The sequence below is a fragment of the Dasypus novemcinctus genome, chromosome 17, assembly GCF_030445035.2.
Source record: "Dasypus novemcinctus isolate mDasNov1 chromosome 17, mDasNov1.1.hap2, whole genome shotgun sequence".
Taxonomy (NCBI): Eukaryota; Metazoa; Chordata; class Mammalia; order Cingulata; family Dasypodidae; genus Dasypus; species Dasypus novemcinctus.
Genome location: NC_080689.1, coordinates 26,865,472 through 26,880,973, shown reverse-complemented (window position 1 = coordinate 26,880,973; position 15,502 = coordinate 26,865,472). Strand labels below are relative to the sequence as shown.

The 15,502-nt window shown below is 41.9% G+C and overlaps 1 protein-coding gene across 6 annotated transcripts in view; it reads left to right on the top strand.

Moving 5' to 3' along the window:
• The window catches only part of CDKL4 (cyclin dependent kinase like 4), a 124,026-nt gene that overhangs the window by 97,317 nt on the left and 11,207 nt on the right, over positions 1 to 15,502 (top strand). For 5 of the 6 annotated variants that reach the window (XM_058278430.2, XM_058278429.2, XM_058278432.2 and 2 more), the window contains one exon: positions 311 to 1,835. The exons of the other annotated variant lie outside the window; for it this stretch is intronic. In XM_058278430.2, the coding sequence (XP_058134413.1) occupies positions 311 to 628 (318 nt within the window). In that variant the 3' untranslated portion in view covers positions 629 to 1,835. Of the gene's footprint in view, positions 1 to 310; positions 1,836 to 15,502 lie in introns of those variants that run through there. 6 annotated transcript variants of the gene reach the window in all.

Sequence of the window (15,502 nt, the reverse complement as noted above, 5' to 3'; positions counted from 1 at the left end):
GAAAATATAAATCACATTATGTTTTAGATCTGTATTTAATAAACTTAATATATTTGGATTTTTTTAATCCAGTCTTATAATTTTTATATTTTAACTACATCATTTAGTCTTTAAAAAAAAAAAAAGCTATATAAATTTTAATTATTATTCTTATTATCCTCTAGAACTTTGGTCCCTTGAAAGAAATTGAGTTTTATTCTTATTTTTTGTAAGATTTATTTATTCCACACCCCCACACCCCCACACTCCCATTCCTTCCTTGTCTGCTCTCTGTCCATTCACTGTGTTCTTCTGTGTCTATTCTCATTAGGCAGCTCCGGGAACTGATCCTGAGACCTTCCAGAGTGGGAGAAGGGCAACTGCTCTCTTGCACCACCTCAACACCCTGTTCTGCTACGTCTTCTTATTTTCTCTCCTTTGTGCCTCTTGTTGTGTCATCTTACTACACTCACTCTCCGTGTCGGCCGGCACTCCTGCACAGGGCAGCTTTCCCACACTGGGCAGCATTCCCATGCAAGGGGGCTTTCCTGTACAGGGTGGCATTCCCACGTGGGCTGGCACTCCGGATGGGCCAGCTTGCCCTCACCAGGAGACCTGGGCATTGAACCCTGGACCTCCTATATGGTAGACAGGAGCCCAGTTGGTTGAGCGACATCTGTTTCCTGAAAGTGAGTTTTATTAATGCTGTAGTTGCCATGTTTCCGAATCCCAAAATGTGAGACTTATCCTTTTCAGCCACCCGTATCCTCCATTTGATAGCTTTGTGTTTCCAACATGAAAAGCTCTTTATGTTCCAGCAAACAGAAATGTCGAGTTTTTCTTTTTATACCAAATTTAGTTTATTGATACTCTTCAAAAATATTTGTTTATTGTCTAGTAAATACTGTCAGGTAATAGGCATAAACAGAAGGAAGCCTGCACTCAATGGAATACATTGCCACCAAGGAGAAACAGCCCTAATAGAGTTAACCAGAAAGGTACAAATTAAGATGTCACCAGAGAACCTAAAGACATCACCAACACCAACATCATGACAGAAATCCTCACCATGACTGAGGGGTTTCGTGGAGGACTGAAATGATCAGAGATAGAAGAGTTGAGTGGGGAGGTATCAATAAATTTTGAAGAAAAAACATTGTAAGTGGGGAAGTATACAAAGCAAGTTTAATATTGTGTCCGTTGGACAGTCTAGGGTGAATAGCTATAGGAAACACTCAACTAGAGAAAAAGCAAGCAATCCAGTCTAGAGACACAAGTCTGAATTTAATCTATATCATTCAGCAACAAAATCAATGAGGCACTGAGAAAGTGTTATTACAAGAAAATTTAGTCCTTATCCATGAGAAACACTTGCAGTGAGATAAATGGAAAGGAGGGGAATCATCAGAAATCCTAGCTGAAGGAAGCAGACTTGGCCCAATGGATAGGGCATCCATCTACCACATGGGAGGTTCGTGGTTCAAACCCCGGGTCTCCTTGACCCGTGCGCAGCTGGCCCACGCACAGTGCTGATGTGCACAAGGAGTGCCATGCCACGCAGGGGTGTCCCCCCGCATAGGGGAGCCCCATGTGCAAGGAGTGCACCTGGTAAGGAGAGCTGCCCAGCGTGAAAGAAAATGCAGCCTGCCCAGGAATGGTGCTACACACATGGAGAGCTGACATAGCAAGATGATGCAACAAAAAGAGACACAGATTCCCGTGCTGCTGACAACAACAGAAGCGGACAATGAAAAACACGCAGTAAATGGACACAGAGAACAGACATCTGGGCGGGGGGGTGGCGTGGGGAGAGAAAATAAATCTTAAAAAAAAAAAAAAAGAAATCCTAGTTGAAACAGTCTCCATCTCAAGATCTCCTTGCAACTGTTCTGTCCTCTTCTTTCCTAATTATCTTCGACTTTAGCCAAACCTCTACTTTTCTTGTATTTGAATCCTGTGATGGTTAATTTCATATGTCAGCTTGGCTAAGTTATGGTGTCCAGTTGTTCGGTCAAGTATTCCCTGGCCCGATTGTTACTGTGAGGGTATTTTGTGAATTTAAATAATTAGCTGGGAAGCAGACTTGGCCCAATGGATAGGGCATCCGCCTACCACATGGGAAGTCTGCGGTTCAAACCCTGTGCCTCCTTGACCTGTGTGGAGCTGGCCCATGCACAGTGCTGATGCACGCAAGGAGTGCCGTGCCACACAGGGGTGTCCCCCATGTAAGGGAGCCCCATGCGCAAGGAGTGCGCCCCGTAAGGAGAGCCGCCCAGCACGAAAGAAAGAGCAGCCTGCCCAGGAATGGTGCTGCACATGGAGAGCTGACACAGCAAGATGACACAACAAAAAGAAATACACCAGTGCCACTGATAAGGATAGAAGCAGTCACAGAAGATCACACAGTAAATGGACACAGAGAGCAGACAACTGGGGGCGGGCGGGGGGGGGGGGGTGGCAGAAATAAATAAAGAATAAATCTTTTTTAAAAATTGTTTAAATTAATAATTAGCTGATTGCAGACTAGTCTAAAACCAACAAAGGAGATGACCTTAAGGTAGAGAGAAGTCTCATCCAATTAATTGAGGCCTTAAAGGGAGAACTGAGGATTTCAGCAAACAGAAGAATTTCTATCTCTGCTTCAGCCAGCCAACTTTTCCTGATGAATTCATTGAAACCTTCACCAGAGTTCCCAATTTGTACCCTACCCTGTGGAATTTGGACTTGCCAATCCCATCAATCACATGAGCCAATTCCTCTACTACCTTAATATTTACATAGATACATAGATAGATAGATAGATAGATAGATAGATAGATAGATAGATAGATAGATAGATAGATAGATAGATAGATGAATGGATGGATGTATCCTGTCTATTCTGTTTCTCAGGAGAATGCTGACTGATAGAAATCATATCCTATGTCATCAGTTTTATCCTCCACCAAATACCCATCTCTTCACTCCCTGTTCTGACAAAACTTTCCCCATTATGTAATTTCCTGCCTCCTGGATCTCTTCCTACCACGTGCAGTTTTCACATCAAAGGAATCACCATGTATTAATCTTGTCTAATAGCAACCCCCTGCAAAATACCAGTACTAAATTTATCTTACATTAAATTTGAAAATGCTCTTAGATCAAATTAAAACAAATGCCTAAAATATATTTATTTTAGAGATTAACATCTCTCTGGATGCAGTATACTTTCTTATTCTTTAAATGCAGTCCCATTTAGAAAAAAAAATCCCTCACCAAAATTGACTCCATTAAATTTTCCCTCTAAATCAGGTTCTTAGCCCATGAATGGATTTCAAGGAATCCATAATTCCCCTCAAATTGCATGTAAATTTATGTGAGCACATGACCTCAAAAAAGTTTAAGAACAACTGGTCTAAGTAATCAGCGCAAACTGCCATTTAGTTTTTTTGTTGTTGTTGTTTTTAAAGATTGATTTATTTATTTCTCTCCCCTTCCCCCCCCCCACTCCAGTTGTCTGTTCTCTGTGTCTATTTCCTGCGTCTTGTTTCTTTGTCCACTTCTGTTGTTGTCAGTGGCACGGGAATCTGTGTTTCTTTTTGTTGCGTCATTTTGTTGTGTCAGCTCTCCGTGTGTGTGGCGCCATTCCTGGGCAGGCTGCACTTTCTTTCACGCTGGGCGGCTCTCCTTATGGGGTGCACTCATTGCACGTGGGGCTCCCCTACGCAGGGGACACCCCTGCGTGGCACGGCACTCCTTGTGCGCATCAGCAGTGCACATGGGCCAGCTCCACACAGGTCAAGGAGGCCCGGGGTTTGAACCACGGACCTCCCATGTGGTAGAGAGATGCCCTAACCACTGGGCCAAGTCCGTTTCCCACCACTTAGTTTTAAAACAACAACAGCAGCAACATTGGAAGTACTCTTTTCCATTTCCAAATCCAGTTTCCAAATGTAACCCAGGGCTACTAGTGCCCCAAACTCCCAAAGAAGTCTGTTGCTTTAATACCTTAACAGTTAACAGCTGGCAATACTTCCAACCTAAAACAACCTTGCCCTGCAGTTCATCAGCTTGTCTTCCCTTTATGACTTGGACTAGACTAGAACAAGTCTATAAGTATTTCTGCTCCACTAGCTGACTGACTCAGAAGAGATAAAAAAATCCCTTCCTCATTCTGCTTTAAGTATTTAACATTTAGAATTTCATCTGGGAGATGAAAAGCAAGTTTAACAACTGATATTTTTATCTCCCTAAGTTCATTAGGGAGATAAAAGTTTCAGTTGTTAAAATTTGTATGAGGGAATTGGATGTGTCTCAAGCAATTGGGCTCCCATCTGCCTACCACACAGGAGGTCCAAGGGTTCAATACCCAGGGCCTCCTGATGAAGGCAAGCTGGCCTGGGTGGCGAGCTGGCCCCCGCAGAATGCTGTCCCACGCAGGAGTGCCATCCTGCACAAGGAGTGCCAGCCCACATGAAGAGCTGATGTAGCAAGATGACACAACAAAAAGAGAAACAGAGGAGAGACAATAAGAGACAATAGACCAGGGAACTGAGGTGGCACAAGAGAATAATCGCCTCTCTCCATTCTGGAAGTTCCCAGGATCAGTTCCCAGAGCCACCGAATGAGAATACAAGCAGACACAGACGAACACACAGTGAGTGGACACAGAGAGCAGACAGTGGAGGGAGGGGGGAGAAATAAATTAATAAATCTTTTTTAAAAAGATGTTTTAAATAAATTTGTTTATTGGCATAGCTTTCCCAAGAGCTGATAATATGTATGCTGAAAAATTGGAGGCGTGGCCAGGGGTAGATGGGCCTTTCTTTAGGGGTTAGTTGGGTACAACACCACAAAGGGTACGAAATGGAGACAGAAATATGCCTGCAGCTAGCTGCGTCTGCCTGTAGCCCTGGCCATCTTTTCTCCCAAAGAATATCCTTCAAAGCATTGTGGTGAAGTGGAAAGCACCTTGGCTGGGTTCTAGAGCCAGCTCTGTGACGAAAGTGGTACTGGGCATGTTTCCATCCATTACTGGCCCTTGTCTGTAATAAGGAGTAGTCAAGGTGGATGATTTTAAGAGCCCTCCCAGCTAAGGTATTTTGTGAGATGACATAGACAGCCCATCACCTCTCTCTTGTCCTGCTCCTGTGTCCTCTTCCACCCTCCCTTTCTCAGGTCTGTCCCAGTTTGAATGGAGAGGTGAAAAAAGGATGCAGTTAGTGACAGTGCTCCCTCCACTTCACAAGGAAGAAGCTAGTCCTACATGCTTCCACCCTCCTCATCTTCTGTTGGTCTCCATTCTCCATCCAAGACAGCTACAGAGAGCCAGCTCCATGGTGATAAAAGCAAAATCCCGGGGGTACAGTTGCTTTGCGAGAAAGAGCCCAGTTTTTATTTTTTAAGCAACCAAAAGATATATGAGATATAAGATGTTTTATGTTCACCATTGGCCTTGGTTTTGGTTTTCGTTTTGTTGTTGCTGTTTTGCTGTTTTGTTTCACCTTAGTAAGCACTTTAAACTTGTTGTCATAGATGAAGGCATGCCATAAATAGATAAGCTGGGTGCCACTCTGGATAGGAAGACTATCATTCTCGTCCAATAAGTACACAACATGCCCGTTGGTCAGTAAAATCAGCAAAAAGGAATGTGCATAGCTGACAGAAGAGTATTAAATGCAAGTGAAACTGAAACTTCAGTTTTCAAATTGCACAATTCCGAAGGATTAAAGTAAATCCTTGGCCCAGATCCCAAGAAGGCTCCATCTAGCAACATTGCCAGGAGATTTGCCGGCACTCTCTCAGAACGCAAAATCCCAGAACATTGTTTATGGTAGTTTGGATTTTATCTCAGTTTGCTGACGACCTTATCTTACACAAACTTATACCATGTTTTTTAAAAAATTTCCAGATATTCTAACCCCTTAACAGGAGTAATAATGACCAATGTAGTTGAATATTTTAGAGAATTTGACAGGATCAAAACTAAATAGAAGCATTACATAATTATAGAAATCTCCAAGTCTTATGAATTAAAAAGGAAAGAAATATTTTAAATCAATGCTGTAAATATAAAGCCACTATCATAAGTTGAAATATAAATCATTGGTGTATTATGGAGGCAAATTATGACATTGCAGAATTTATGACTATTTCACAATTTCAATTCATTTTTTATTCCACTAATTTACACATATATTTAGATACATGTCTATTGCCTCTTTTTTGAGGTGTGTTAGTTTCCTGGCTGCTAAAACAAACACTGTAAAATAGGTTGGCTTAAACAATGGGAATTTATGGGCTCACAGTTTTGAGTTTAGGAGAATTCCAGAACTGAGGCATCAGTAAGGTAATGCTTTCCTCCCAAAGTATCTGGGAGGAATGGCATATTGGAGCTGACCGCCTGTGATCTGTGGTTCTCAGCTTTTCCATCATATGGCAATGTACATGGTGGCTTTTTCTCCCTTCTCTTCTGGGTTCCATTGACTTCCAGCTTCTGGCTGCTCCCCATGGCTCCTCAGTATCCAATTTCCTTTGCTTGTAAGGACTTCAGTCAGGTTGGATTAAGACCCGCCCTCATTCAGTTTGGGCACACCTTAACTAAAAACGTCTTCAAAGGTCCTAGTTACAAATGGGTTCACATCCACAGGACCAGGATGTCGTTGTTTAAAGTCTCCAAGACTTGGGAAGATGCTCATGATAAAATGTTCAGTGAAAAAAAGATTGGAGAAAACTGCAGGAAAATACAACAAATTGTTAGCAATGGTTAACCCTTAGTGGTAGGATTGTGAGTGATTTTTCTTCTATATAACTGTGTATTTTGCAAATTCTCTATGATGCACATGTTTAAAATTGTATTGGCTGGCTTTTTCTACTTAAAAAAATAATTTAGGTTTCTTGTAGGCCATCTGGAAAATATAGATAAAGCCAAAGAAAATAGTAAATCACTCATGATCCCATTACCCGAAGATAATAGCTCTTTCCATTTAGATGAGTCTTTTTCTACCTTTTTCTTTGTATGCATGTGTGTGTATTTTGCTTTTACAAAAACAAAATTTTACTAGACATAATTTTTGTAACCAACCTTTGTCAGGTACAGACATTTAAAAAATCTCATTAAATGCTCTTCTACAATATCCTATTGGCTGCACAGGTTCATAATTCATATGTAGGCATCCGTTGCTTTTATAATTGAAGCACTATTCATATGTATGGATAAATCTTTGTGCATTTATACAATCTTTTCATCTGAATAGATAGCTAGAAATTGAATTTCTGAATCAGATGGTCTATAAAACTTCATATATTTTACCAAAATTTTCTTCAGAAAGAACTTAGTTGTATCAGACAGTGTTCATTTTTTCCCACTTCCACCAGTGCCAGGTATTATTAATCTGGGGAGTAAGTTTTATTATTTATTCTCTTACTAGAAAAATGATAAAAGTTAACTAAAGAAAACATAAAATGTATAAATAAAGAATAAAATACAAACCATCAAAGGTACCACTAAGTACTGGTTTTCTCTCTCTTTCTACATCTCTATGTACATATGTATATGTACTACATATACTTTTAAATTTACTAAAATTAAATTGTAAGTAATAAAAAAAATGTATTTATTAAGCACTGACTGTGCTAGACCCTATGCTATGTATTTAAAGTGAATTACTTCGTTGAATATTTATGCCCCTATATAAGAGTATTGTTAGTACTTAATATCCTCATTTTTCAAAAGGGGAAACTGAGGCTTAGAGAGAAACTTGCCCTAGATATATAACTAATATGTAGCAGAACTAGAATTAAACTGCCTTTTGTTAGAGCCTCTGCTCTTAGCTCCAGGGAGATCTCTATCCCCTGGTACCTGGGATGGTCAACTTTATTAAAGCATAAGTAACAGCCCAACCCATTTAACTTAGGCAAGATTTGATTTTAATTAAAAGGATGCTTGTGCATAAAAAGGTGATTGAATAAATAAATAAATGAGGGGAGACAGGACATACCCTCTGTATTAGTCAGCCAAAGGGGTGCTGATACAAAGTTTCAGACATCTGTTGGCTTTTATAAAGGGTATTTATTTGGGGTAAAAGCTTGCAGTTACAAGGCCATAAAGAGTCCACTCAGATTGCTTTCTCACCAACGTCACTTGCCCCGGGTTGAAGCGAGATAGCTGCTGATCTCTGCCTGGTCCCTCCTTTCCCTCTGGGCTTCCTATATCACTCCCTGGCATAGAGCTGCTTTCTTTCCAGGCCTGCTCCGCTGCCCAGCTGCTCTGTTCTCTACAAACTATCAGGCAAATGGCTCATTTCTCCTCGGGGTCTTAGCTCTTAGAGCCTTCTCCTTTCTGTCACATGGCAAAGTTCTCTTTTTTTCCCCGTGGGTCTTCTTGAGTGATGGTCCATTTACAGAGGCCCACCGAGGGGGGCGGGGACCTAACCTGAGTCAGGCCTTACTGATGTGGTCAAATCAAAGCCCTAATCTTTTCCCCACCCCACCTTGTTGTTGTTGTTTTGCGCTCGCTCTCTGTTCTCTGTGTCTATTCACTGTGTGTGCTTTCCATGTCTGCTTGTCCTTTCTTATCGTCTTTCTCTTTAGGCAGCACCAGAAACCAATCCTGGGACCTCTGACATGAGGGAGAAGCACTCAGTCTCTTGAGCCACCTCAGCTCCTTGGTCTGCTGCGTCTCTCACTCTCTCTCCTCCGCATCTCCCTTTGTTGCATCTTCTTGCTGCACCAGCTCTCGGAGGGCATGGGCTGCTAGCTCTCTACAGTGCAGGCCAGCTCGCCTTCACCAGGAGGCCCTGGGAATCAAACTGGGGCCTCCCATATGGGAGATGGGAGCCCAATCACTTGAACCACATCTGCTTCCTCAAAGCCCTAATCTTAACAGGTAATTTAACTGAGGGCCCTCAGCTGGATCCAATTTAATCAAAGGGTGTCACACCCAAAATAGATTAGTTTACAAACATAATCTTCCTCTTTTTGGGATTCATAAATAATCTCAAACTGCCAAAACCTCCTTAAAAAATTCCAAATAATATATGTACATACTCCTCCCCCCCACCCACCAAAGGCAGAGTTCGGTTCTCTTCCCCCTTTGCGTGTGGGATGGACTTAGTGACTCACTTCCAAAGAATAGAATATGGAAAGGAGAAAAAAACCTAACTTTATAGTGAAGAAACCTGGAAGAACCCACCATAAGCAAATGATCAAGGTTAACGTCACCAGTGATAAGCCATATCGATATCATGTACTCCAGTCTAGCATAATGAAGACACTTCACCACCACAGTAATCTTCCCCAAACCCATAACCCCAGTGTAATAGTGAAAGAGAGAAAAAAAGACAAACCCAGAATGAGAGATAGTCTACAAAGTACTCAAAGCTGTCAAGGTCATGAAAGACAAAGAGTGACTAAGAAACTTACATTTCAGAGGACAAGGAGAAATGACAACTAAATGCAATGTGGGGGAAGCGGATTTGGCCCAATGGATAGGGTGTCCGCCTACCACATGGGAGGTCCAAGGTTCAAACCCAGAGCCTCCTGACCCGTGTGATGAGCTGGCCCACACGCAGCGCTGATGCAGGCAAGGAATGCTGTGCCACACAGGGGTGTTGCCCATGTAGGGGGAGCCCCACACGCAAGGAGTGCACCCCGTAAGGAGAGCTGCCCAGCGCGAAAAAAGCGCAGTCTGCCCAGGGTGGCACTGCACACACGGAGAGCTGATACAGCAAGATGATGCAACAAAAAGAGACACAGATTGCCGGTGCCGCTGACAAAAATACAAGCGGACACAGAACACACAGTGAATGGACACAGAGAGCAGACAACGGGGGGGGGGGGGGGGGGGGGGGGGGGGAAGGGCAGGGAGGGGAGAAAAATAAAAAAATAATAAATAAATGAAATGTGGGATCCTAAGTTGGATCCTGGAGCAGAAAAAAAACTTCTGTGGGAAAACTGGTGAAATCCAAATTTAGTTAGTAGTAATGTACCAATGTTGGTTTCTTAGTTTTAACAAATGTATCATTTTTATGTATGATATTAGCATTATTAGGGGAAGCTGAGTGAGGAGTATTCAGGAACTCTCAGCATCTTTTTTATTTTTATTTTTTGCAACTTTAATTCTAGAATCATTCCAAAAGCATATTTTTAAAAATTAAAAAAGATGGTTGTTTCAGTAGGGACACCATCTGTGGATAGTAGAGATAAGATTTTAACTATGATAGGCTTTCCAAACTATCGCGATCTAACCAGTCTCCCCTCTTTTTGTCATTGCTTCCGGTAAGAGTGGGGCCAAAAGAGAAAACCCACATGGGGCAAGGCAGACTGATCTCTAGGCCCTGAACTCGGGGGCTCCCACTACTTTTCCTCTTGGGATTTTAAACCAAGTTTAGTTTATGCAGGACTGAAATGGCTCTAGTCACTGTTATTGATTAGTCCAAGTCTCTGATATAGTCTAACTCCAATTGTTGGCCACCAAAAAAGGAGTTGGTGAAGTGATTTCAGGTATCAGGGAAGTCTGGGACTGGATGCTACTCCTGCAGGGCTGGTCGGTATCAAAAGTGGGGATGGAAACGGGTGTGAAGATCACCAAGTACTCAGAGAACAACTTAACGCTGTTCCTTATCTTTGGCTGCACTATCTCCCCAATATTCTTTACATCATGAACCAGGGCCATTTCCATGGATACAGAGGCCAACTCACTCGGAAAAAGGACACAGTGGATGTGCCATCCCAAGAATTTATAAAGGCAAATGCCAGGCTTTTGCATGAATATGCATATGGGTGCACTACACATTTGAAATAGCCTCGCGGACTGCGAGAACATTTTGCTGCCTTATTTTTTCACTTCATAAATCACAAACATCTATCTGTTATGGAATGTTCTCCAAATCTCCAAATGTGACTTTTCTCAAAATGGTTAAATAAGGGACATCCATCACTGGGATACTCTGTAGTGTTTAAAAGAATGGGGTAGCTCTCCATGTACTCATTAGACAATCTGCAAGAATTAACTGTAAAAAGCAAAGGATAGAGTTGTGTGGATAGTATGCTACCGTATACACTAAATTATATACATAATATTTATATGTGTGTTAGCGTGTATACACGCACACAAACACATGTATATAGGGAAAGATTTTCATCTCTGAAAGGATTGAAGGAAAACTGGTTATCAGAAGCCTTCAGGGAGAGAACTCGGGGGCTAGAGAATAGTGGGGAGAGAAAAGCTTATTTTTTACTGAATGGCTCTTTGTATCTTTTTGAATTCTGTAACAGGTTCATGAATAATTTATTTTAAAATGATAATTTTTTAAAACTTACAACATCATAGTTAATGCCTGCTTGGCATGTACACTAGGCTATTAAAATGATCACTCATTTTTAATGCTGCATGCCACATCTTAGTAGCTAAATCTTTGCCCATGCTGATGTTAATTTTCCTCAAATAACTTGCTCTAAATGAAATTGCTATATCAAAAGGTGGGAACATGATTAAGGTTTTTGATATGTTTTACTAAATTCTTCAGAAACATTGAATGAACTTACACTCCCACCATCATATGTCCATATACCATCTCCTATATCCTTATGTCCTCACTAACAGTAAAGAATATTTGTGTTATTTTTATTTTTATTGGATAAAAATAAAATAGGATATTTTTCCTTTTTTGTTTCATAAGGAGTACATAAATGGTAAACTTTCTAAGTCCTTGCATATACGAGTATATATATCTTCATAGTTTCATCAGTTACATATTTGAGAGTTCAGAATAATTTTCTCTCATTTTACAGGCAGAGCTCCATTACCTTTTACTATCAGGTAATATGTCTGACTTTGTCAGACTTGCGTCCCTTTCTAAGTTACCAGTTTCCTTTTGCTTCCCTCTGCAAGAATTTAGAGTTTGGACTTTGCATTAGCTGACTTTCACTAGATTATGCTGCATAACAACCTCTAAATTTTAGTAGCCTGCAATAACAAGTGTTTGTTCCCTGCTCGTATTCCAGGCCACTGGCTGTGGTTGGCTGCTGATTCCCTGCTCTAGGCTGTGGTGTGTGTGTCTTCTTATTCAGGCATCCAGATTAAAGGGGCAGCTCCTACAGAAACATGCCCTTCTTGTGGCAGAGGGCACTGGAACAGAAGGCCTGGGGGAAACGCAGTGCCTGTAGAATCTTCTGTTCAGGAGTGGTGCAGATCTTGTCTGCATATGGTCTGTTTTCCTAAGCAAATCACCAAGCCAAGCCCAAGTAAATACCACCTACAGGGAAGGAGGGAATTGATCGTGAATAAGCCTTATTCTTAGAGTTCTGAATTTTCCCTAGGAAGTTATCTATCCTGTCATGAGTTCAATTCCTTAATGTTCATAAAAACTCTACTCATATAAAGCAATCTGCATGTAGTAGTTTTTACTAATGATTGGAAGAAAATGAGAAGAGCCAGGATAATTATGGCAGTGATACGAAAAGATTCAAATTTGAATCTTGACATTCGTGGGTGTAAAAGTCCTTTGACTGCCTTACCACAGGGGGACTTTCCTCTTCCACTTCATCCCATGTAGCAACGGCACATGTTGCTGTCTTCTCTCTCTTTCCTATCTCAGCTCCTCACTCCTCTGCTCTCTTCCATTCTTGGAATTTTGGGACTGATATCCTGGAACTTGAGCAGGAAATGGGTGTCTGAGAGAAGGTTGAGTATGCCTGTTTCAGTTATCTTTTGCTGCATAACAGACCGCCCCAACTCTCAGTGGTTTAAAACAACAACCATTTTATTATCTATCACACTTCTGCAGTCTAGCTGGAGTTCAGCTGGATGATTATTTCTGCCATTCTCATCTGGAACTCTCATGCAACTGCAGTTAGAGTGGTGGGACTGAAACATCCAAGATGGCTTCACTCACTTTTCTGGTATCTTGGCAGGGATGGCCAGAAGGCTGAGCTTAGCTGGGGTGCTGGGACACCTGGGTCTCTCTCTCTCTACCTGTGTAATCTCAGGGCCTTTCTCTCCTTACGATCTCTTCACTTGGTAGAGAGACCCTCCAGCAGGGTAGCTGGACTTCTTACAGGTTTTCTCAGGACTCCAAAAAGCACAAAAGCAGAAGTTACCAAGCCTTCTTAAAGTCAGGGCGCAGAATGGGTAAAGTGTCACTCTGCCATATTCTATTGGTTAAAGTTAGTCCCAGGGGGAAGCAGATGTGACTCAAGCAATTGAGCTCCTGCCTACCATATGGGAGGTCTGAGGTTCACTTCCCTGTGCCTCCTGGAGAAGAGAAGCAAGATAGCAAGCTGGCGCAATGGGAAGGCGTGGCGAGCTAAGGCAACAAGGTGACACAATGAGGAGACACAGGAAAGACAATGAGAGACAACAAAAGCAGGGAGCTGAGGTGGGTCAAGTGATTTGAGTACCTCTCTACTACGTGGGAGGTCCCAAGTTTGGTTCCTGGTGCCTCCTAAAGACAAGCTGACACAGAGAGCACACAGCAAATGGACACAGAGAGCAGAGAGCAAGTACAAACGAGGGAAAGGAGAATAAATAAAATAAATCTTTAAATATATAAGTAAATTTAGTCCCAAGGCCAGCCCAGACTCAGGTCTGGCAGAGCATGACTAGCAGGAGGTATGCTGCTTTGGGGACCATCTTTGGAGAAAGATGCCATAATGCTTTAACAACAACAACATTCAATATTATTCATGCTTTTGTTGAGTATACTTATAAAGTAACAATAATATTTAATATTCATGATCTAACATTAAATTGTTCATGTTAAACACTTCTTCCACTCCTAACCTTCCTTCCCCCTCCAAATAGATATAGCATGACTTAGTTCTTCTGTTGGATACCTTTATACCTCTAAATAATATACATACACCTTAATTTTTTTAATCAATCTATTATGCTCACTTAATAAGTTGGGAGATATTTTTTGCGCATGCCTGCCCCATCACCTCTTCTCTCTTCTTTCAACTTGCTAACTTAAGTCTGCTATAATTTGCATTATTAAGGAAAGTGGACTTGGCCCAATGGATGGGGTGTCCACCTACCACAGGGGAGGTCCGCGGTTCAAACCCCGGGCCTCCTTGAGCCATGTGGAGCTGGCCCATGCGCAGTGCTGATGCACGCAAGGAGTGCCGTGCCACGCAGGGGTGTCCCCCGTGTAGGGGAGCCCCACACTCAAGGAGTGTGCTCTGTAAGGAGAGCTACCCAGCGTGAAAGAAAGTGCAGCCTGCCCAAGAATGGCGCTGCACACATGGAGAGCTGATACAACAAGATGACACAACAAAAAAACACAGATTCCCAGTGCCGCTGATAAGGATAGAAGTGGACACAGAAGAACACACAGTGAATGGACACAGAGAGCAGACAACTGGGGCAGGGGGAAAGGGGAGAGAAATAAATAAAAATAAATAAATCTTTTTTAAAATTTGCATTATTAAGATTGATAACATTTATATTGTGCTCTGTGATTAGAATTGGTTCCATGCATCTCTATAGATTGCTTTTAAAAACTCAAAAACAGTAAGCAGAGTTTACATTATCATTATTCATCCAACAAATACTTCTTGAGCACTTGCTATGAGCTAAAATTATCTAAGAACTAAGGATATAGCATGAACAAGATATTCAAATCCCCTGCCCTCATGAAGCTTACAGTCTATTGACGCTTACAGTCTAATTTATAGGAAACAAATATTTTTTAAAATTTCAAGTGTAATGAAGAAAAACAGATGGAAAAGAATGACAGAAATGGGGGCGACTTTTAGACAGGGCAGTCAGGAAAGGCCTTTCTGATAAAGTGACATCTGAATAGAAACCCGAATGAGGGAGTACTTTTGTAGTTATTTAGGTGAAGAATATTCCAGGCAGAAGAACAGCTAGTGGAAAAGCTTAGAGGCAGGAACTTAATGTACTTAAAGAACAATAAGAAATATTGCACCTCTAGGGAAGATGGTGGAATAGGGAACTCCAGGACTCAGTCCTTCCAAAACAACTATTAAACATGCAGCAACTCTCTGAAACAACTATTTTGAAATTCCAGATTCCAGAAGAACACTGTACAACATAAAGGGAAGGGCGGAGAAAGAGGCTGATAAATTATGGTAAAAAACTGTAAATTGCTCTCTCTGAGCAGCAGCTGGCACCCATCACACACGCTTGCGGTAGGCCATGGTGAGATCCAGTCCCTGGTTAGTGGCTGCTCACAGAAAGGGACATAAAAATCCTCTTCCCCAAGTGGATTAGTGACTGCATGGCCAGTCACTAATCATGGCATTTGATTAACGAATTCAGATCGCTGGGTCCCAACTCTGAGGGCAACTGTTGTTTCAACCCAGGTCAGACAAAGGCAGTAGCAGCCATTGTTTCAATCCTCCCCAGACACGGGCAGAGACAGGAGACATTGAAAGATACAAGGCTTCCTCAGGGATGCACAGTGTGTTACATACAAGGGAATCCCAATAAGATTGAGTACAGATTTCTCATCAGAAATCATGGAGGCAGGAAGGCAGTGGGTTGAAATACTTAAAGTGCTGGGGGGGAAGCAGACTTGGC